Below are 23,732 nucleotides of genomic sequence, written 5' to 3' on the forward strand. Positions count from 1 at the left end.
GCGGCCGCGCCGGGAGCTGCGCGTCGACGGAAGCGCGACGGGCCGGGGCGGCGGCGGCAGGGAGGGAGCCAGCCTGCCTGCCTGCCTGCCTCCCGTGTGTTCAGGGCCCTCCCGCCCCTCCGGGACCGCAGCTGCGCCTCTCCGGGCCGCGTCGCACGATGGGCTCCCGCGCGGGCTGAGCCCCGCCGTGACGGGTACGCGGGGCCGGGGCACCGCGGGGGTCGCGAACGCTCGGTCACGGCTCGCTCGCTTCGGGCCTTTGCGGAATAGGAAGGGCGAAATCAGCGGCTGGTCGGGGCCGCGCTGTGATGTTGTGGCCAAAGGTGTTAATACAGCGTGTGGAAGTTCCTGCAGCCTGTGGTTCTGTTGCTTTAATGTCGCTTTGCTCGCGCTGAACTCTGAAATAGATGACATGTCTCCTGATTTGAGGAGGAATGGGTGTCGCTAAGTGAGTTACCCAGATCTGCCCCGCCTGGGTGAACCTCTGGGTGAAACCAGATGCGATTGAACCAAGCAGCTCTTCTCCCATCTTGGCTGTGCTGAGAATCCCCTTAAAAAGACACTATTGGAAAAGCTTTTGTGGGCTTTCCCTTTGGAGCGTGGGGGAATTGGTAGCATAGAAACGATGAACTTCTAAGAGCCTGGGTCTCTCCAGTGGAGGCAAACGAAGACAGCCCAGGCCTCCAGAGCACTCTTTACTTCTATAGGTATTGCACATTTGTTGTCGAGTAAAGCAGTTACTGCTGTATCATTTTCATTCACAGTAAAGTCTCAGCAAATGCTGATTAGTACTGGGGATAGAAATGGAATCATATCATTATATCTGTCTGGAACAAAATTCTACTGATTTTGGCCAAGGTCGATGTGACACCTATATGTAATCTGGAAAAGGAACATATATGAATTATATGTGTTTGATAGATAGTCCAGGGTGATGGTCTGGTTGGCCAGTCTTACTGTCCCTAAGCTTTTGTAGTTAGATCAGTATGTAGAAGTGTTTTGATTCAAAGCACAGATCCTTTTTATGTTCCTCTTTGGCTTGAGCTGATTGTATTCTTTCTTTACTGATAGTGCTAATCTTATTTACCAACTCTTGATCCTATTTAATATTTGCTTGGTACTATTTAAGTGAGTATGAGATAAAACAGATTATTCTCTTACAGCCTGTTCCATGCCCCTTGTGCAGGGCAGAATTGCAGCAAGCGGTTGAGTGGTTCATACCCTTGTCAGGGACCAAGGAGAACGTGAGTTTGGTTTCATCCTTTACCAGACACTTGATTATTAGCCTGAGCCAAGCTCCTGCCACAACTTATGGTTTGCTGATTTGGGTCTAAACTCCATTGACATTATTAAATCAGGAAGAAAATACTGTATTTTAAGGATCAAGATAGAAACACTTCAATTGGCCTGAGCAGGAGTGTCTTGGGAAACTTGCTCACAAATCATTTGTACATACTTCAGTTGATTAAATCGTAGATCTGACATTGCTGCACTGCACTTAAAAACAAACATATAAGTTTGTGCTTTTAAGTTGAAATACCAAAATTAAGTCATGAAAGTATAAGTAAATTTAGGCTCCACTTGATGATTCAGAGGCATCTGAGCTGTTTTAGTGGTGTCCTCATGTGTTCTGGGATAGAGTAGAGAAGCCAATTACTGAAATCAATCATTGTCTTTCTGTGATATCCCCAATACTAATGACAGATGCTGCATTAAGCATATTGGATCGAAGCAAAACATATTCGTGTACCTGATCTATTTTTCAGGAGACTTAATCATTGCTGACAGATGGCTCTTGTCAAAAAATGGCTTATTTTAGTTCGAGTTGTTAGAAAAGACAAAAAAATTGAATTCAAGAAGTCATTGTAATGAGACATAACTCTATTGTCAAAGTTAGTATGTGAAAGTGATAAATGAAGAAGGCATTAATATTACAGAGAGACCATTACATTAATGGGAATTGTGTGCAGTTCTGTGGAGGTATCGTAAAGGCTTTTAGCCAATGCTTTAAAGTTGAGTAATGAAGGTAATACCTTGAAGATCAAGAGAGCCCCAGAAAAGCATCCAGGATAAAATAGAAATGTTTTGATTTGTTGAAAAGCTCTAGCAGGATATAGCCTTGAAGCCAGGCTGTACCTGACTTTCAGTTGAGTCTCCTGCAGCAAGAAGAAAGCTGAGATGTTGTTTTTTGGTTCATTTGGAGATTTTTGTGAGGAAAGAGGATTTTTTTTTCTTGTCAGCTGAGCGGAGAGACTGGTAATCATGGAGAAAGAATGTGATGAAAATCTTAAACTTATATTGGACATTTCTATGAAGTTAGAAAATTCCTGAAGTAGCAGGACTCTCAGCCTTGTAATGATGAGCCTCCAGATGACATGTCTTATCTGGTGACTTAGCTAAAGCTGGAACTGGCATTTTTTCACTCCTCTGACTAGAAAACATCATTATAATAAATGGTGATAACCATACAGTTGCTGTACTCCATCTTGTATTAAAGTTGTGTCTGTATAGTGAGTCAGACATTAAAAATAAGCAGTACTTGCACAACAATCCTAAACAATACAAATTGATAAGAATATTTGGGCAGTTGGAGCAGCAAAACTGTTAAGCCCAAATTTGTCCAGGGGAGTAGAAACAACATTCAACCTGAGCTGTCTGGCAGCCCGTGCTGTCAGGGTGCAACTCTTTCAGCTTCTGGAAAAAGCAGTGTGCAGCTGGAAATGGTGATTCTGTAGGCTGCTTTCATTAATAATTTCCTAACAGCTGAGCTGTTAGGCCAGTAGTTAATCTCTGCATGATGTCTCACCTTCTCTGTGGAGGTTTGCAATGTGGCATTGTGCAATATGCAGGCTGACTGCTCTCCAGTCATGCTGTTCTCCCTGGTGCCTGCCCATTAAAATGTGGGCTGCTTTGCCTAATGTTGCAAGGTGCTCCAACTTCTCTTGCCTTTTAGGCAGAGTGAAATTGTTGTATTCAGATACTTGAGGTTCACCTCCAGTGTTTTCTCATCCACTGCTGCAATATATTAGCACTGGCAATGTAGCATAATGCAGTGTTGAGATTGCTCTTCCTGAATCCTTCTATGCACTGTATATCTGGATAACTGCACTTCAGGCCATCCATTCACATGGCATGTTGCCAAGTCAGTCTGGTTAGGCTTGTCAAGGATACTAATGCCAAGGAGAAAGGAATTTGGGATAACGAACCCAGTCTGCCTAACACCAGATGCAATGTGTGGCCTTTATTGCAAATTTATTCTGTTTTCATTTGCTTAACCTTTATGTTGCCATTTTTGCTCATGCCAGGAAACAGTCTCTGAACATGAAAAACCTCAAAATTGAATCACTTGAAAACTGCCAGTGCAATGAATTGTGAAACAGTAAGCATGTAAGGAAAGAGAAGCAAAGCACTTGGACAATCAGTGTCTACTGGGAATATCAGGCCTTCAGATAACTGAATCATGAAATGCCAGAAAGTATCAGCCGGATTAGAGTGTGATATTAGTTACTTCTGTTGGCACTTGGCCAAGCAATCTGTTCAGACTGGCTACCCAAGAAGTCCCCTAAGAAACTGTAATATGGCAGATGCTGATTTTAATACTTTAAGGTTTTTATCCCTTCATCAGCTTCTGTCTGCATTTTTCAAATGAGGCAGTCTTGCTGAAGTGGCTTGATCCTCAGTTGGGAATTGGCTAGAGGTGCCAGGAAGCAGTAATAAGGCTGTAGGAAAATGGACAAGGAGGTAGAAATTGGACTTTGTAGGGAGTGGGATTGCTGTACTATTTGGTGTGGCCTTTCATAAGAGGTATGTTTTGATCTTAAATTTTACTCACTTATTGGTCTGAACCATGGCTACAGAATGGGTCAAAGAGAATGTTTTGCACAGACTTTACACCTCTAAAAATTTTGGGAAATGTCCAAATGTAAAGAAATACGTTGGCTTGTCGTTTTCAAGTTAGTTTGGTTACTCTTCACCTAGTATTAGATGATATGTATGTGGTTATAATAGTATTTTTAATTGATTAATTGTTTCCAGACATATTCAGTTTCAAGAACATAGAAAAGATTGGAAATTAATATGGAAAGATTGGAAATTTTCCTGCTTCCTACCAGGAGAAATCTGCCTAGTCAGAAGGAGGAAGAGGAGTGCTTCTAGAGAGATGCTTCTTTATGGTCAGGTCTGGACACTTGCAGTTCTAGAGGAGTGCAGAAACTTGAGCAATAGTTAAGAGAGGAAATGAAAGCTTACCACTTTAGCATCATGCTACATTGACTTAAAATGTATTTATCTCCCTCCCCACAATAATTAGGACTCTGCTTTAGGGAAACTTTTTTTTTTGCCCCCGCAACCAATTGTATTTTATTGTATGTTGAATGCAGCTGAAGGGATACTTGCATAAGGAATCAGATCATGGTGGTACTGGTACAAAGGTCAGTAATTTGATACGTTGTCCATAATGTTTAATAAATGGACATTGCTTGTTTCTTTTGGCCCCCAACCTTTCTAATTGCACAGATCAGCAGAGGACTATTGTAAGTACACTAACTTGCCAGTTTTTTCTTGACTACAAATTGACTCATTTAGAACAAAAATGTTTGGATCCAGGAGATGAGGAAGGAATGTATGTCTTCTGTAGTCCATGAAGGCAAAGGATATGAAAGCTGTGCTCTCCTGCAGCTTTATCATGGCTGTCTGGGCTAGGTTTGAAATAAAATTGAAAGTCTTGAAACTATTTTTAAATTGATTTCTTTGTTCAATACAGTTTAACTCTTCTCTCTTTTTCCTTTCATCAGAAAAATGAGTGGTGGGTTGGCACCAAGCAAAAGCACAGTGTATGTGTCCAATTTACCCTTTGCTTTGACTAACAATGATCTGTACAGGGTAAGTTTTAAGAGATGCATTGTTTACATTAAACTTGTTGACAACAATTTTGACTGTAAAATCAATACTGATATATAAGTTTGTCATGATAAAATTATTATTAGTGAAATGCAATTGTCTGTTGTTAAATCTTTTTGTTTCATATTTCAGATATTTTCAAAGTATGGGAAAGTTGTCAAGTAAGTGACCTGATATGGCCTTCTATTTTTGTACCTCTCATTTTAAATATTTTATGTCTTTCCTTCACTTGAAAGTCTTAAGCTTTTTGTAATTAAAGTATGAATGTGGAACTGTATTGAAGTTCTGTTCATTTTTAATAAAGTATAAATTTAATTTAACAACTGAAAGTTCTTGCAGTTACATGCATAATACAAGAATATTTGTGCTTGGGACAGGTTTTGCTAACCATTTTTGAAGAGCAAGTAGAATGTTGTTACATACCATCAGTCTTTTCTCTGAAATAGTTGAAACAGTGTTCTTCTAGTATAATTCCCCTTTCCTTCACCACTGTGGGGCACAGTGGGTAAGTGTGAAAGTGGGAGCTTCTTACATGAACTAGATGTCACAGTTCCCACAATTGCAGTGTGCAGTTGTCTTTGATTCTAGAGGGGCTGGTTATTGTGACTGCTTAGTGTTTTACCTAAAGCTAGATGTAAGGCTGCATTAATGGATTTCACTATATGGGGTGTTTGTGAACAATATATGTTAATATCTGCCTCTGTGTTCAAATGCTAGAAAGAAATGCCACAGGAAGGAACTGACTGGTTTGTTTCTTTTTTTTTTTTAATTGGTCAGAATAAGGAGACTCTGGTCTTCAGTTTTTAATCTTAAACCAGCAAGTATCTTCTCTAATTTCTAGTAGCTGTTGCAGTAACCTGTGAGATACAGTTTCAAAGTTTATGAAGTCTCAGAAGTGTGTTTCAGGTGACAAATAGCAGGAAAAGCAAATATATCCTGACTATTATGAATTCAACTGAGTTTGTTCAGTAAGAAATCAGACTTTCTATGGTTCCGACAAGTTCCTGACCTTTTAAAGATTTGTCACACTTGATTCTTTCTATTCTTGTGTTATTAACTGGTGTGTTCAATATCCTGATTAGAAGTCTGACAGTCATACCAGGCTTCTGTTTGAATTCTTCAAAGAGTAGATTGGCATAAAAATTAATAGAATTGTCCTAAAGTCAGTTTGATTGACACTTGAACTTAATGCAGTTGGACATGTCCAAGAGGCTTTGTTAGTAAGTAAAACAGTTAAGTTCAACCTTTTTGTGCATGTATTTGGGGAAATTTGAGATTTCTTTACTGTGTTTTTACCATGTGGGTCATCTGTTACTTAAGTTAAGCCTTCTGTATTGAAGTGGGGTTTGGTTTTTTGGTTACTTCTTAGAATTTTGGCTTGCCCTGTGGCTGAACCTTGTTTTGCCTGTGGTGGACATAGGGAGGAGTGTATTCCCTACTTTTTTATGTGTACTTTGATTTTTATGTACATGCTCCCTGACATTCTGGTTCTCACTGTTGTTGTTTTGTTAGGTTTTTTCAGGACTAAATACAACTGACACTAAGATTGAAAGAATTGAGGCTGTGTGGATTCCAGCCATACACACAACCAGGCCCTGTCTTCTAGATTTTTATCTTTAGGTTTTGTTTTACTGTTTCTAGATTTTCATGAACTTCTCAGTGTACTATTGAAGCTGTTGATTTCAATGTTAGACTGAAGATTTAACTTTGCATGTCATGTGAAATAACACATGCATCCATGATCTTTGGCTTTCAGTTGGAGATATTTGTAGAACAGTACTACATATAGGTAGTGTTTCCTGTTGTGAACCTGTTTAGCTGATTAGTTCTACACAAACATAGATTTCTCAGTTTGGAGGCAGTTCACACTGTGCTTTTCATCAATAATAGCAATGGTAAGATTACTCCTGAATTTTCCTTTCACCTCCAGTATATGTAGTTCCCTCCAGTTAGGTTGCTTGTAAATTTAAAGATTATGTTCTCTGTTCTTCAAGTCACCCAAGGGAATTAAGAGTGATACTGGTCCCAGAAAGACCCACATGCTTTTTAAAAATCATCTCCACTCTACCTCTAAATACATGGCCAGGTTAGCTGCTCCTTTGAATTTCTGTTTAATGAGTATTTTTATTGTTAAATATACTTTAACTCTTTTGCTGTGTAACAAAGGTAAGATGCCCCTGAGATTTATAAGGAAAAAAAAATCTCTGAAATAATTGTAGTGTGTTTCACTAAAATCAATGATGTGGTTATATGTTTCCAGAGTTACCATTATGAAAGACAAAGACACCAGAAAGAGCAAAGGAGTTGCCTTTATTTTGTTTTTGGATAAGGAATCTGCACAAAACTGTTCTCGGGCACTTAATAACAAACAGGTAAGTTGTGGAAAGTTTTTATGGCAGGAGGGTTGGGCTTTCAGTCCCAAAACATTTACCTTTTCTTTCCAATTTTCTGTAGTTGTTTGGAAGAGTAATAAAAGCAAGTATTGCCATTGATAATGGAAGAGCAGCAGAATTCATTCGCAGGCGTAACTACTTTGATAAGTCTAAGTGTTACGAATGTGGGGTGAGTAAAACTAAAAGAAATGGACAAAGGTTGTGGGTTGACATAAGAATAACTTAATAATTGAAATAATACTAAATAGTAGTAGTAATAGTAGATGATAATGAAAGTAACAAAGAGAAATAAAACCCAAGAAAAATAAGTGATGCACGTGAAAACTATTGCAAACCTCCTACTCTTTGCTTCAAAGTATCTGCTTTTGCTATATCTTTGGAAGTTCATGATTTAGCTGGCAGTAAAATAAATACAGGAAACAACTGTTCTATGTAGAAGTGAGTTTTAAATTTTAATTAATTCCTGACTTTTCCTGAACATAGTAACGTAGGACAGTGATATTTGGATAGTATTTAATGTCCAATACAAACTTGATTTATATTCATAACACTTCTTACAGCAAAAATGTCGCCTCACTCCTGTGTCTTAAATTGTTAATTCTGAGGTTTCTATCTTGTTTTGAATCTAAACCATGTGTAGTGTATTCAGTTATTGTAACAGACAAAAAAATCTACTGTGCTTGTAGCTTGTTCTCAGTTTGCAGTTAAGCATGCATATCACCACTAATCTCTTCATTTCCATGGCAAGCCTAGAGAAGAGTTTGTCTTTTGTGTGCTAATTCAGCATTCCATTTATCTTACTAATTGCTGCCATTTTTCCCCCCATGAGCTTCCCTCACGGTATGTTTTAATTTATAGTTGTTTGTAATGGCTTCTATTAAGCAATATTTCTTTTTCTCCAAGGAAGCAGGACACTTAAGTTATGCTTGTCCTAAAAATATGCTAGGAGAGCGGGAACCACCAAAAAAAAAAGAAAAGAAGAAGAGAAAGAAAATAGTGGAGCCAGAAGAAGTGTATGTATATTGAGTTACATGTTACTACTACTTTTAGGAAGCTTTATCATACTAAACACTTAAATTAAAGATCTATATTTTTTTCTCTCTCCATGCACAATGAAGTGAGGAGGAAGAAGAAAGTGAAGAGGAAGGTGAAGACCCTGCTCTAGACAGCCTCAGCCAAGCCATAGCTTTTCAGGTACAAAATTGAAGCATGGTGTATTTATAATTTTTTTTTTTTTAATTCAACTCCCTTCTTTAGCTGCTTTCAGAAGCTCTGATATACATGCATAGGTCTGTCTGCTCTATAGCACTTAGTGGGCTCTGGTTTGGTAGCAGTAGTTGGTAACTATAGTTGGCTTCTTTATATTGCAGGCATGTTCAGTGGAATTTTGTTTGGGTTTCTTGCTCTTTCACTATTGCTGCATTTGTGTGTTGCAGCCTTTTTTTCCTTCAAGCTCCTTTGGTATTTTCTTCTGTCATCTCTGCTGTGATGCTCTGCTAGGTTTTTGCCCACAAATCCCTCTTTACTTTGTTGTCTGAGGAGACAAAAAAGCAGTCATGTATAAGTGACCAGACACATCCTCTGTCCTCACTGGAATGTCCTTGAACATTTATTACTGGGACACTTGCTTTGCCTAATACAGACCATCCCATTGTCTAATAGACCTCATCTCCCAAAACATACTGAATGCATATTTTTTTATGTAGCTAGCTTATCTAACATCTCTATTACTGTCTTTATTACTTCTTTATCTCTACACCCTTTTGCTTCATGAAACAGAACAAGCCTGACTAGATATTCAAATTTCTTGGGTCCCTGGGCAACATTGTTGCCTATGTGCCTGTCCCCCCCAAAATAACCCTCAAGAATTAATAATTTTGTTCTGAATGTGACTGTAATGAGTGCAGGACTTTTCCATGATGATGTCCAAAAAAGTGATTCACATATTCACAGTGTTCCTCTCTTCCCCCAAAAACTCCACAATTGGAAATAAAACCTATAAAGGCAGGAAACATTCTCATTTCTATTGATGCCTCACTAACACCATCCAAAGATTTTTAACTGGTAAAAATAGGAAGCTTCTATTTAAACTATTAGTTGAATAACCTTCAGTAATAATCCCCAAAGGCACTCATTATGTGAATGAATGACTGCAAAGGACAATAGATAGAAGACTTATTAGCAGAACAAAGCTGATTCAGTAACATCAGTTTAAAACATGAGGCATTTTTTGCTTTAGATCTCAGCTAAAGAGATCTGCTTAGATTTTTGCTTTAGATCTCTCTATATTTTTGGAAGTTTGCCATGGGCAAAATTCCTCTCTTTGAGAATACATGATGGTCCAAACGGCTGCTGTGGTGTAGAAGACAGCTTATATGTGAGAACTACTTTCAGAAATGTTTCCTACTGCTTTGATCACACAGTTTATCTGGAAATAAACCCTTGTACTTCTTTAACTTATTTAAGAATTCAGAGTATATTAAGAATTAGCATTGTTATTTGTAGTGCACGTTAATTTTTCTTAATCTCAGCTAATACTTTTCTTTTCTTCATTATAGCAAGCCAAAATTGAGGAAGAACAGCAAAGATGGACACAGACTGCAGGGGAATCTTCAATTTCAGATGATTCAAAACGTCCACGGATTAAGAAAAGTGCTTATTTCAGTGATGAGGAAGAACTTAGTGACTGAAATAATACTGTTCTAAATGCATATATCAGATATATATAGTGTACAATTTGTAAAGTGCTACAAAGTGATCTGTAATACAGGTTTGTTTTGATGTTGAAGACAGTGAAAATCATGGGGTTGTTTTATTCTGTCCCCTGATTCTCCCATCTTTTTATATCTGTGTCTCAAAACCTTTCGTTTCAAGGCAACTTTTTAAGAAAATGATGTAATTATACACTTAAATCCAGAAAAGTATCTGTGAGAGTGCGTCTTGCAGTTAGTGTCTAGACCCAAGTCCTAGCAGTGAAATGTTTCATGAGAGAATTTCTTAAGGCTTTTTTCCTAAGAGGAGTTCCTCTTAGGATGACTGTTAACACCACTGATGCTTTATGTGTTGGTCTGTTTGGAAGCAGTGCTTTAGTAGTACTTCAGTAGATTATGAAACTTGCATTAGTTCCTCTGCATAGGGTTGAATTTCAGCTTTAGGTATTGTCTTTTTACTCTTCATGCAGTACTATAATAAATTATTGTTACATCAACACTGTTTTTCCTGACTGCAGTTTGAGTGCCTAACAGTTATTAGGGTTATCCACAGAGTTTTAAATACACTTGGATCTAACCTGGATCACATCTGAACCTGTTGGCAAAATCCAAAAGGCATCGTTTCCTACATGCCTAAAAAGAGCTTCCATGTGTACTTGGAACCGTCATGGTCTCTTAGCAAAGTGTGTTGCCACGTATTCTGCACATAAAGCTTTTCAGACTTTCTGTGTCCTTAGATCTCTCTAGGGTTCTAGGCATGTTGTCCTGTAGCTGTGATGGTTCCCAAAACCACAGACACATGGTGGTAATGGTACCCATTTTATATTGGTGTGTAGTCTAAACTCCTCACTTTTAGGAAGCGCAATATAAAATACATTCACAATTTCACACTTTGAATAAGAGACGAGCTGGCCTCTTTCTATTTTCAGTTCTTCCTGTTTGCTCATCAGGACTTGATTTTCTTCCAAATATAGAAAATGTAAATCCAAATATAACATTATGTATTCTTAATTAATACCAATTTATATTCAAATATGTAACTGGGTGCAAAGCAAAGAAATATGCACACTCACCCTCTAAGCTAATATAAAGTAGTGGCATTCAGAACATCATTCTGGTGCCTTCTGTTGCTCCTTAAACACAAGAATTCAGAAACAAGAATGAAGTAATTCAAGTTCTTTCTATGCAAGCTCAAGTCAGAATAGGAAGGAGTATTGGCCTCTAGATACAGAAAGATCTTGGACTCAGTAATCCAAGGAATGTTTTTAAGACTGACTTTGACTTTTTGCTGAAAGTACTGTATATTAAATCTGAAGCTTCCTCCACTGAATTTCAGGAAGATCTCTTAATACTGAACAGCTGAGAGCTAAATTGCCGAGCGTACTGTTAATAAATAAAAATCACTCTACATCATGTATGTGTGCAGTAATGAAGCTTGAGGAGTTCTAAACTCTACTAAACAAGCAAGTAATGCTGCCAGCATGCTTTTCTTCAAATGTTAGGTTAGGGCTCAATGGCAATCCAAAAAAACCAAAAAACCCAAAAAAAAAGATAATGTCACTACATAAAATCAGAGTTGGTCTTCTCAAATACCATATTCAATGCTGCTTTAAAAAAAAAAAAAGATAGAAAACTAGAATTTGACAGAACTAGTTTGACTTGGTCCATGACTTTGGTTTGGAAATATTTGATAGCTTGTTAGAATTAAGATTTCAGTGAAGTGATTAGACAGCAATCTTCCAACTTTTATTTCATTACACCTTGTAATGTAGTAGTGGAACTCTGCCATTAGACTTTTTGTCAGGATCATGGGGTCAAAAGGATTTGACTTACATGTGGAGCACGATATTTTAAAGTCTGCTCAGAAATATCCTCAAATAAAAAATAAAACTGACATTGTTCTGACCTAATACAGTACTTTTCCAGAGTTCCAGTACCTGAAGCATATTGATGTATCTTTCTAGTCTGCTGCTTCTGCCTCACTGCTTTCCCCATAGGGTTTGGTTTTGTCAACATGAAGCAGTAGCTCTGTCCAGGCTATTACAACTGAACCAGTGTTGTTCCTCCATGCTCTTTTGTTCCAAGCATAAAGTCACTTGAGGTAGGTGACATTGGAAAAGAAACATAAAAATGAACCTGCTTCTGTGCAGAATTGGCATTTAGAATTTTTTATGTTAAATCATCTTCCTTTAACGGTTTTCTTAATTCTTAACTTCTGTTGATCAGTAATGTGTGCAGTTTTTGTATTAGAAGGCATCTAATGCCTAAAATACAGTCTAAAGGGAATTTCAGGAATAGGATCTTTGCACTTGGCTTCCTGAATAATTTTAAGTTTCAGTTGTTTGTTGGCAAGCTAACAAAGCATTTATAGGTAAGAAATTCAGAACACTAGCATTAGATAACTATTAAATTAGATAGCATAAGTACCTGTTTTTCTTGAATACAAAGTTGTTTTCTAGAGCACCCCCAATGCAGCTGCTTCATTGTGGGGGAAAAAAAAAATAAGGCCAAAATTTGTCAATAAAGTCTCTTCATGACTTTCAGTGTGGAGGGATCTGCTCCTGTTGATGCCTACCCTCCCTTACTCTAATCAGCATGGCTTCAGATTTCCACCCGAATCCCATCAGGGCTGAGGAGCAAGGGAAAGTGTTAACAAGGCTCCTAATTTAGATTGGGCCAAGAGGGTGCAATTAGTGTGCAAAGCTCAAGCAAGCAGTAGTGCTTTTGTCAGTTTGGTATCATAAAGCAGGAACGGGTGTTGGTGGCTCTTGGCCAGACAGGTGAGATTGGGTAGCCTTGTTATCAAAAGAGAGAAGAATAGAAAATGCCTTGTAGAACACTTTCCTGTTATTGTTAGAAAAAACACAGAGTTTTTCTTCTGAGAGCTTCATGTTCAAGCTGTATGTTGGTTTGGGGCTATTTTTAATACTTTGAGGCCCTGCCTTAGGCTTGCAAATTGAATTCTGGTTTTAGAGTATAAATAATATGTCCCTGATTGTAGAGAAATTTATGCTAAGTGGGACAGTTTTGGGTTTTTTTTAAATAATGTCAAAAACTCATGTCTCTCTGCAAATACCTACTTACTAGATTTTGTCTTTTGTATTTTCAAAACAGCTTGAAATTGTCCAAATATGTTCTGGGTCATAGGACCTCTCATCTATTGAAATGGCTAACACAGTAGTGTCTACAAAATCACTAGGAGATGCCTTTTATCTGTCCTTGGGGAAGAAGGGATATGGAAGTGGGATAAGGATGATTAGCTTAATTGATTATAAATGGTATTACTCATACTGTGCCTGTGCAGCACTTGTTAAAACCACTGCAGCTATGAGACACAGGAGTAATTTTAGTCCATGTTTAGTAGGCTCCCACTATGTTTCTGGCACATTCAGGTTACTACTCTCAGTAGAGCAATAGAAAGGACTGTAAATATAAAGTACTAAATTTACCTAAATAGGTGATCTCTGGAAGAAATTGTATCTTTGGCTTCTGGGTCATTGTGTTTTCTGGGATAGCCCTTCTTTAATCTGCAGAGATGATTGACTGTAGCATAGGAAGCTGAGCTGTGCAGGCTGTTTAAAATTTTAAAATATGGTTTACATCCAGCTTTTCTAAGCAATTTAATAAGTGCTACTATGAATGTTTCTATTTTATTTTGCATCTGCAGTGTCAGTATGATGATATATTCCATCACTCTTCTGCCATTGCTCTTCTATAAAAATATTTCAAATAATATTCTTCCAAATGTACTATCTTAAAATAACTGGCATTTGATAGCTGATTGCTTTTTAGTATAGATTACAAAACCATTTTTAGGTGTCCTTAAAATGCTCATCCTCAGCAGCTTTGTTTATCTTACAGATCTTAACAGGGTGAGGGTTGTTTCCTGTAGCTGTTGAAGGCAATTAAAAAAAATTACTACACTGCTCCTTCTTTACAGAAAAAGGTGTAAAGTGGAGGATTTAATCACTTGTAATGTAGATGACCTTATTTCTTGTATCTATGCTGGTATCTGTAAAACATATCCTAGAAGGAATAAGCTGAGGAAATAGTCCATGTAAAGAAAGCAATATTTTTTAGGTTGAAGAATTGTACAGGTTTGAGAAACAGCATTCCATCACTGTCAGGCTAACCCTGACCCTGCTGTGCATTCAAACAGAGGAAATGTGTGCTTATGCATGCATTTAATGGATGTGACAGGTAATGCAGCAAGTAAAGAGTTGCAGAAATCGTGGCAGTAGGATGTGATAAAAGTGTGTGAAACATTTAACCAACCCAGTTAGGGAATGTGGGTCACAGTGGCTTGAAGAAATACCACAGTTACTAATATGAGAAGTTTCCTGTCTGATGAATGGGATACTTCAGAGAATCAAAAGCAACTCTGAGGTTTTAAGTTCATGAAAGGCAATGGCTATGAACCTGCATCAAGATGAGCGGACCCATTAAAATTCAGTTTTATCAATATCCAGTTAAAGAGAATTAGAAGGCATCCAAATTTGGATATTGCATCAAGCTCAGTGCAGTGCAGCAAAAACTGTCACTTGGTTGCAGGAGTAAAAATGCATTATTTTAACTGCTTTTGTGGAGGCAGAGGATGTAGATGTGCTCTGTTCAAAGAACAGATGTGGCTTTGGAAGGAGTGTCCCAAAATAGAACCAAAAGGCATATTAAAGACTCTGTGGGTATACTGTGAAGTTCCAAGGCACTAAATTGTATTTTTAGAGTGGGCTAGAAGTGCTTGTACCATGTTTGCTTAATTGAAAAATTAGTGACTTATATTTGAAAATTATCAACCTTTTGGTAGTACAAGTTTATACTGATGTTCAAATGCTCAAGTAAGGAAGAGAAAATAAAGGAGGATACAGTTCTACAAAAGACCTCACTTGAGATGTATTTGATGTGTGAATTTGATTAGGTGGCAAAGAGCCATCTGCCCACGAAGCCTGGAGCCATGAGGGTGCATATGAAATGAAACGACTGAGCAGCATATGGCAGTTAGGAGAGATGAGAACATGCGGTACTTGGATGTGCTGCTTTTGAGTTCATGAACCATGTATCTGGAATGAATGATTGTAGTCCTTGAAATTATGTTCTTTCCAAGAAAGTTTTTGAAAATTTGTCAGCTAGGTTTATTTTCATCTGCTGCAGCATAACATTTTAAAGAGTTTTTTTACTGTAGGAGGTTTTCACAGGAAAAGCTTAACTGAGGAAACTTGGTTAATTAAAAGCTGGAACACAGTTCTGTTCAAGGGTGGATCTCTGTGCGTCCCAAGCCTGTGGCATCCCAGAGAATGCAAGGCCCCAGGCCTTATTCATGTTCATATCTAATTTAGCTGAAGCTGCTGGAGAATGTCCAGAATTCTCTTCATTCACTGCAAAATTTAGGTCAAGCCCATGATTAAGTACTTGAGTTCAGGGCAAAGTAGCCATTGAAAAGCTTTCACCTTTTTTTACTCTGGTGTTATTTGTGCCAGGATGGTGGATTTTGTACTGTATTGCACACCTTTGAAATGGCAAACTGGTTGACAGGAAGGTACTCAGCTCTCTTGATCTGACTGTGGTAGGAGTACTGCACACAGATTACTTTGCACCTTTAATAAAGGGGCAAGGCATAATTACAACAGCATTGTCTGGATGTAATTTCAGTGCTTCCAGGGGCTGGGAGCCAGTGGAGAAGGGAAGAAGGCAGACAGGGCAAAGGATGGGTAAGCCAAATATCCATCCAGAATAAGTGTGTATCAATGTTATGCTAAACATTTTCAGGTTTCCTTCTACATAGTCTCCTCTTCGCTGTACTTTAGTTCAGAGTTTATGTGGATTTAATCTACAGGGTTGTCTGGAGTATATACATGTAATATGTCTAACTGCACAGACTTCATTTCAGTCACATAGAGGTATGACATGGATTATAAGAATGCAAATCACTGCATCTTCATGTTGTCTTCATCCTTTAACTGTCTTTTCCTGGGGCACAATGATACCTGTCTGTTAGAAGAACTATTTTTTGTGCACTTTCTACATAAGTAGATTCTGACATGGGAGACTTGAGTGTAAACAGCACAGTGGATTTGTGGATATTAAGAGACTCTGTTCTGGGTAGGGAAGGATGGAGAGCTTCATATGTGAGAAAAAAACAAATAAGAAAAATGGCAGGTAAGACTGAGCATTTTGGAATCATAGAGTTCAGCATCAGAATAAGAGATAAAAGGGAGCAAAATATGTTGACAAAAAAAACACACACACAGGAGCACATATTCTTGTAGCATTAATTCCCCTCCATTTAAAGAAGGCTTTTATAGGAAGTGAGTGATTCTGCATATTGCAGTGAAGGTTTGTTTTTCACATTCAACTCTGCACTCACTTATCTGGTTTTTCTCAGGTGCTAGACTTCACAGCAAGATGGTAAGCATGGATGCAACTCAGCATTTTTTTGAAAAATAAGGTAACAAATGACTTCTCAGTCTATCCTTTGTTACCAGTTATTGCTCAAGAGGGCTTCAGCCAATAACTAACTTAAAAGATCTAATGATGTATCTGAAAGCTAGTGTCTCTTAAACTCACTTCATTGATGTCCTGTCCCTCCTTCCCCCATGGGATTGTACTATTCAGAGCTTTCTCCAGTTTTTCCAGCTGTTGGGGTGACAAAGTCCTCCTGTCTGTCTTCACCAGTGATATGATTTATGTTGAGGATTCTTTCCCTTTTTCATAACTTGCTGTTGGTTCTTCTGCCAATAATGAACACTTCCTCCTTAGATTTCTGACTCTCAGATGTATAGATTTCCATTCTGTGCATTTTTTTGTGTGATATCCAGTCTGCAGACCCGCTTCAGGATGTCTCATTGTAACTATACTTTACCTGCAAGAAGTTTTTTTTTAAAAAACAACATTGTTTTCCAGCTATGCCCTTCATTTAGTTATTCTGTCTAATTACTTTTCCACTTGCATTGTCATTGGCTAAATTTAGTGTTTAAATAATGGCCTAGGTTTCCAACTGATGGAGACTCTACTTGGTCATATTTTTCCTTCAGTAAGCTGCTAGTAATGTGGGTTGTTCTGTTATCTGCTGTCTTACTTAGCTCATCTATTTTTAATTAATCAAAAAATATAAAATGTTTAAAAATGGAAACAACCCTAGCAAGCTCAAGTGAACAACTAATAAAAAAGTTCATCTTATGTTTTGCTCTAAAATTACTTGTATTAATAATGAATAAGGAATTTAATTCCAAAATCTGTTGACTGGGAACTTTACTGACATATCTGTTTCTTTCTGTTCCTGCAATGTATTTGGTATAGTTCCTTCACATAATATGAATAAGTTAAATTGAATTCACTGAGATTATTAAAATATAAGTGGTCATTATTAAATGAATTGCAGCAAAGCCAGCAATGAATCACACAGGTTAATGTTTGCTGCCATGTTTGTTGACAGATATATCATACTTGGGCTTCAGCTGATGAGAGAGGCCAAGAAACTATGTTTCAAATGTCTACACATATTTGTTTGGAGAATACTCAGGTATGAGTTTCATACATGCTCCAGTCTAAGTGATAAGTGCATTATTCATTCATAAGTGGTTTCAAAATATGTATTTTGTGCCACAGTATTATGGTAGGCAGTATTTTTTATGTTGCTATCTTAAAAGGCTTATTAGATGTTCCACTGCTTTTTTCTTTCTTTTTTCCCTCCTCCTTTTCAAGGGTTTCAGAGATCATTGCAGGAATCTGCTGATGTTTAGCAGAAGATATTTAGAATCATATCTTCGGTTCTAAAATAGAAAGCAGTGTGATGAGGAATCTCTGTAATATTTGTACATGACTTCAAAGATACTGTCTTAAGCTTATGCATTTCATTTATTGTACTGCAATTCACATAGAAACAAAAACAAGCTCAATGTCCCTTTTAGTAAAAACAAGTTAACCAGTAGATGGTTATTACATATTTTGATTTATATTTCTATAGATCTGTAGTAAGGCTGCTTCCCAAAATGTTCATATTTCTTACTACACTACTACTGCTGAATAGTGGTTTAGGGAAACTGCATTTCAACTTAAATTTCAGTTACAGGAGGGAACTGAGAGATTAGGAGGAGACTTAGTAGATTGTTATCATTTACATGGCATTTACATAGTTTGTTAAGAAACAGGAAAGCAAAGAAGCCACCTGGCTGAGGAGAAATGCCAGATAACTGGGTCATTCACTAGTACTGGTTTCCCAGCCTACTTGTCTCATCCAGAGACAGTGTGTCACTTAGTAAAATTGTAATTGATATCATTGATTTTCAAATAGAGTCACAGCAGAACTGAAGCAATGAGAAATAAGAAGTTGGAGCTCATGGGAAGTGGTCAAGAGCAAAACATGCACTTCTTCAAAAAAGCAGTGATAAAGGCATCATTGCCAACTACTTCAAAGTGGAATAAAATTAGGAGTGAGCTAAGAGCCCAATTTATGAAAACTTCAAAGATGGTTAAAAAAAGAGGGGTGGAACCTTGACCAGCTTGCTAAGTGCAATTAGCACAAGAATACAGAGGCAAAATCAAAAGATCAGACAATCAATCAAGAAACAATGATGTGTGTTGTATAAAGATCGAAGAACAAGGACTATGTTAATAAGGTAAAACCAGGGAGCAAAGTGATCCACCCTTCAACAGTTCTTCAGTGCAGCAGCTGGAAAACTGAGGTGTTTCATGCTTGGCAGAAGGGGCCCTCACTGTCAAAGCCAACTGCAATGCTAGTAAAAACCCATGAGAGTGAAAGCTACAGCTGGGGAAGAAAGGGGTAGGGAATGCTTCAGTTGGTTAGATGTTGTTAAAGAGGTTGGGCCTACATAGAGAACCTAGGCAATTTTAGGAGCTGTCTGTGAGAATTTGCATTTACAAGTATACACTGAGATTCTTGTTTTAGAAAGTGGGAGCTGAGGAATTTCAGACCTGTGGTTTAAAAAGATCCAGGAACAAAATTAGCAAGTAAAGATGTGAGATGTAAAACAAAATTAATATAGGCTCAAATCAATCTAATGTCTTTCTGTATGAGCTTGTCACTCTTACATGTAAAAGAGAGGTGGTAGATGTCATTTATCTTGACTTCTTTAAGATTTGTGCTATTGTGACATAGTAACAATATAAATGCTACTACTGCAACCCAAGTGAAGATTTGGGGAGAAAACTGCTTTTAGCACCTTGCAGACAATGTGATGTGATGTACTGAGTGGGGTTCTGCAGGGATCTGTCATGAATGAGATACTGTTTTATAGTCTCTTTAAAACCTTGGATGGTGGAATGGAAAATATGCTTGTGAAAACTTGAGAATATTGAGCATCATAGGACACCAGCTGTCTTGGCTTTTCATCTGATACTGCTGAATATTGAATGGGCATAAGAATAGCTCTTCCTTTCCTGATTGTTCCTGAGCTAATCTGTTACCTCCAATGACCTCTGCAAGTACCTTCTGCTCAGCCCATGCTTCTTCCATGCTGGCATAGGCTGCACCAGCTGAACTCATCTGTGCTCAAGGCTTAAGTATCTTTGTCCTATGGGGACAATAGCAAGATGACTGATTTCTAGACAGAGTATTTTAATAAAGGTTTTCCAGATAAAAATGAGACTGAAACTCCTAAAACTGGTTTTACATACCTGACCATTTTTGCCTGTGTGATCTAAGTGTTCAGAAGATTCTGTATCTCTGTCCCAGAGAATGGCAGAACTGATGTTTGGTTCATGAACACTGGAACATTTCAGAAAGTGAGCCTTTAAACCTGGGTGGGCTAAGTTGCTTTGGTTTGTGAAGGGGGGCTGGTTGTTTGGGGGGAGTGTTTTGTTTGTGAGGTTTTTTTATCTTCAAAGCTCCTGCCTAGGAAAACAAGATTCTCTTTTCCTTGGAGGCAAGTTATAAGTTCTTCAGAGGTCATAATTGTCCTCTGTCTTTCAAGGCTATGTTAAAGCCTGGGGCATAGACTCTATTTCCCACAACCCCCACAAAGTTCCATTATGCCTGTAGCTGTGATGCTCCTCTAAGTATCAATAGCCTGCCATCACTATAAACACCACATTTATAAAACACTTCAGTGTTCTTCGATTGAGGACAGCCCTCTCTTTGCCTGGGTTTATACTCCTTTACAGCAAGCCACTGGTGCTCTGGTGAAGTGTTTGGGGAAGACATCTGTTGCTAATGTAGTAAATGCCAAAGCTGAAATCCATACTTTCAGGGCTTGTTTGTGTTCAGCCTCTTCAGTCTGTCAACATGAAGTTTATCAGCCTGTGGGGGAAAGAAAAAATGAAAAAAAAACTCTTGAGCACAAATAAGTGCCAAAACGGGGGGGGGGGGGGGGGGGGGGGGGGGGGGGGGGGAAGACTCTTTAATTATGTTCTGACATTTAAAAACTTCTCTTTAGTTGGAAAGAGAGTCTTATGTGGGATCATCATTTAAAGAGGAGGCAACTACAAGCAATTTCCATTAGATACCAAGGGACAGTAAACCTGGGTGAAATGTTGGACATGTTCATTACATTTCTTATCTAATTGTGTGATGCTATCGAGAGCACTACTCACTGGCAACCCAGACACTCTCATTATGTACAGAACCATGGTGCTAAATAACTATGTGCTAAGATGAGAAGAGTCAATGCTTTAACTGTTTTGCAGCCCTCCACATGTGTCTGCAGAAAAATAAGATGAAAATTTCCAGGTCCTGCTTTGATAGACCACAGCTTATAATTATAGTCACGTTGCATGGGAACGTGGGCACACTGCTGGCTGGATTAGAGAAAGAAGCAGACAAGAGCGAAGCATCCCTGTAATAGTTTCTCCCTAAGTGTGCTAATTTGCGACTATTTTAGAAATTTGGATGAGAATGTGTTTGTGCTTTTTCTCATTTCCTCATTTTTATAGCTCTGAAAGTACCTGTTGTTCTGCTTTGTTTCACTTCTAGTAAATCCTTCCTTTGCTTGTCCTTTATTTATTTCCACAGGGATCCTTTTACTGTGCTGTGTCCGTTTTCTCCCTTTGCCTCCTGGCGAGCTCCGCACCCCTTCAGCGCTGTCTCCACCTCCGTGCCTGGAGGCAGCGCCTGTCATTGTCACCTCTCCTTCCCTGACACGGGCGGTGACACACAGTTTCCTGCTTAGAAGCAGGCTGCTCACCGCCAGCTTTTATTTATTTAATAGCCCTCTTTGACAACAGTGCTCTACAGTTTATGGCTGAAGAGGCAGGGAGGAAACTCAAAGCGAGAGGGGCAGAGCCGTGGGTCGGCCGCGGGCTCCTGGCCATGGCGCTGGGGCCTGCAGGGCCGCGGGCAAAGCGCAGGGCCCGGCTCTGCAAGGCCTTGCTCCCCACAGAATAGTGCAGCTACACACCTACACATCACACCGCACGGATTGGCTATACAGTCCCTCCATTTCGGTGAGGTGTTCCCAAAAGGGGTGAAGTCCCTTGCTGATGGGACTTGTGGGACCAGCCTAGCTGCCCATTTTTTCCACTGTTCAATGATCACTTTATACTTGACTTCAGTGATACCAGAAATTAAGTAACTGTTTTGGAGTAGAAACTACGCATAGTGAGGCGTCTTCATGGCCAATACGTTTTCTTGAGAATTAATTCTTTTAGTTATGTGTTTAATTTGACCCAGAACATAGTTTAGTTACCCAATAGATTTACTTAGTTGGGTCTAGGCATGATTGTTAACTCGACGCACAGTTTACTTCTTACAGAGCTACTGAGCTCCTTAGAGAGGCACCAGTTCATTTTAATTTCACGGTAGAGCACATTATCTTTCCCAAATGTTGAACTCAGTTTGGAATCTGCCAGGCCTTTTCCAGATGATAGGCAAATGCACCTAACAATGCAGATAACAATTACCCACAAAAAGACCAGCTAATATGCTGCCTCCCAAGCAGTGTTGCTTCTATCCCTAACCTCCTCAGAGAGAGTGAGAAAGATTAAAGCATACTGCAATTTCACCCAGGTGTCCTACTCCATACTGATATTACCCAAGACAGCAAGAATAAAAGGGGGAAATGCTGAATATGCACTTCTGAGTGATGAATGCCCTGGAGCAACAGAAACACAAGGCAGGTCCCCCAGGAGAGGAGTAGGATTAATGATCTTGATTGTTTTATAATGATCTCTGGTATGCTTTTTCTGTCATAAGGGGGAAAAAAGCTATTTGCTACAAAAAAAAAAATACTGTATAGCCTACCTCATGCTAAAAGACTAAAAGGCACGAAGTATAAATAACTCAGTGAGAGAATAAGTACAGAAAGAGTCCTCCATAGCTTCACTCAGAAATGTGTTTGTGACAGTTTAAGAAAAAATTTAAAAAAAAATCTCACCAAAACAAATTTGCATTTAATTTGAAGGAATTCTCACATGTATTTCATTTCACAAGTGCATAGACTGTGTCTCCAGCTGAGAAATGAAAAGCAAACTAAAGTACTCAAAAAGAGTAGGAAGTAGCTTATGGTACATTATAAAAATATATTTTCTTTCAGTAGAAAAATTGTGGTCAACACATTCTTCTCCAGGAATGGTTCATGCTGCTCTTAATCTTGTACAAATGAGAGTTGCCACCAAAGATGGCAGCCTTTCTGCCTTCATGTCCCTGCTCCCATGTGTGTCCCTGTTCTTTTCCTTGCCTCACATCAAGGGATTATGCAACTTCAGGGTGAATCAGCTTCCCTGATCCAACAGAAAATAAACAGGTTTTTAGTGGGATAGTTGGCTTTGGGGTTGCCCAAGAGATCTGAGCTGGAGATCAGTGGGATGGATGGGGAAGAAACTGGTGGGTGTGTGGGGGTGACCTCTTTGCTTCCATCAGCTTTAGCTGGAGCAGCATTTTGTACTCCACTCTTAGGCAGCTTCAAAACTGGAAAAGCACACAGGGAGAGTTGTTCTCTACCAATGTGCTGCTCTCTATCAATATGCTGCTGGACCAGCAGTAAAGATTTGGGGGAGGAGGAGGTGACAATAAATGTGATGGAAGAGGCAGAATTCTGAAAGGTTTGAATGTGAAAGCATATGGGATATTTGGAGAATGGGAAACCTCCAGCTCAGCTCTTTTAGAAGAACAGAAGGAACCAGGCTCATGCATCTTCCATTATCTAGTGACAGATGAGAGTTTTTAGTGAAGAAATTAAAATCTCATTCAGGTTCAACCAAAAATACTGTTTTCTCAGTTGCTTCTGTTTGGATATTTGCTACTGATCACAATCTGGTGCATGATGTGCTATGAAAGGTGGAGGCAGCATAAAATGCCACGGTGAATAATTGATCACCACCCCTCCAGGCTATGTCTATGGATGAATGTATGTGCTGGTTAGGATGTCTGTGTCCCTAGTTAATGCTCTTAATTGACAAACACCTGATCTGAATCAAAATAGTATTTTTAAAGACATCTTATTTATGTCAGAAGGTCTTTCTTATTTTACAGTGTTTCTCTTTTGCTTGTGTCTTTCTGATTAAATGCAGGCACCTTTTGGCCCTTTAATTGTAGGGACATTTAGAAATTAATTATGTATTTTTTTAAAACAGTAGTGTAAATCTTGATCACACAAAATCAGTGGAAAATCTCCTGTTCCCCTTCCTACTGTACTTCTTTGTCCAGTATCTGTTGCTATCAAGTAGTGATAATTCCGTCATTTTCTTAACAGGAATTAGGGGACAGAAAATCCAATATATCAAGTCCCTGTGTTTCATTCACAAAGGCAAAATAAAACAGTAGAGAGATAGGCTAGACAAG

General features: G+C 38.6%; 1 protein-coding gene across 2 annotated transcripts; it reads left to right on the top strand.

Annotated features, from left to right (window-relative positions):
• Window positions 1-20: 20 nt before the first annotated feature.
• ZCRB1 (zinc finger CCHC-type and RNA binding motif containing 1) lies at window positions 21-10,500 on the top strand. Of its 2 annotated transcripts, XM_054631949.2 has the most exons (9): window positions 21-194; window positions 1,164-1,244; window positions 4,794-4,881; window positions 5,032-5,060; window positions 7,160-7,271; window positions 7,354-7,461; window positions 8,196-8,305; window positions 8,411-8,486; window positions 9,851-10,500. In XM_054631949.2, exons 3-9 carry the CDS (start codon window positions 4,798-4,800, stop codon window positions 9,980-9,982), a joined length of 651 nt encoding a protein of 216 aa, XP_054487924.1. In that variant the 5' UTR covers window positions 21-194; window positions 1,164-1,244; window positions 4,794-4,797; the 3' UTR covers window positions 9,983-10,500. The 2 variants fall into 2 exon arrangements, with proteins under 2 accessions (XP_054487924.1, XP_054487923.1); XM_054631948.2 differs by lacking the exon at window positions 1,164-1,244.
• Window positions 10,501-23,732: the final 13,232 nt, after the last annotated feature.

This window comes from Agelaius phoeniceus, chromosome 5 (assembly GCF_051311805.1).
Source record: "Agelaius phoeniceus isolate bAgePho1 chromosome 5, bAgePho1.hap1, whole genome shotgun sequence".
NCBI classification, from domain to species: Eukaryota; Metazoa; Chordata; class Aves; order Passeriformes; family Icteridae; genus Agelaius; species Agelaius phoeniceus.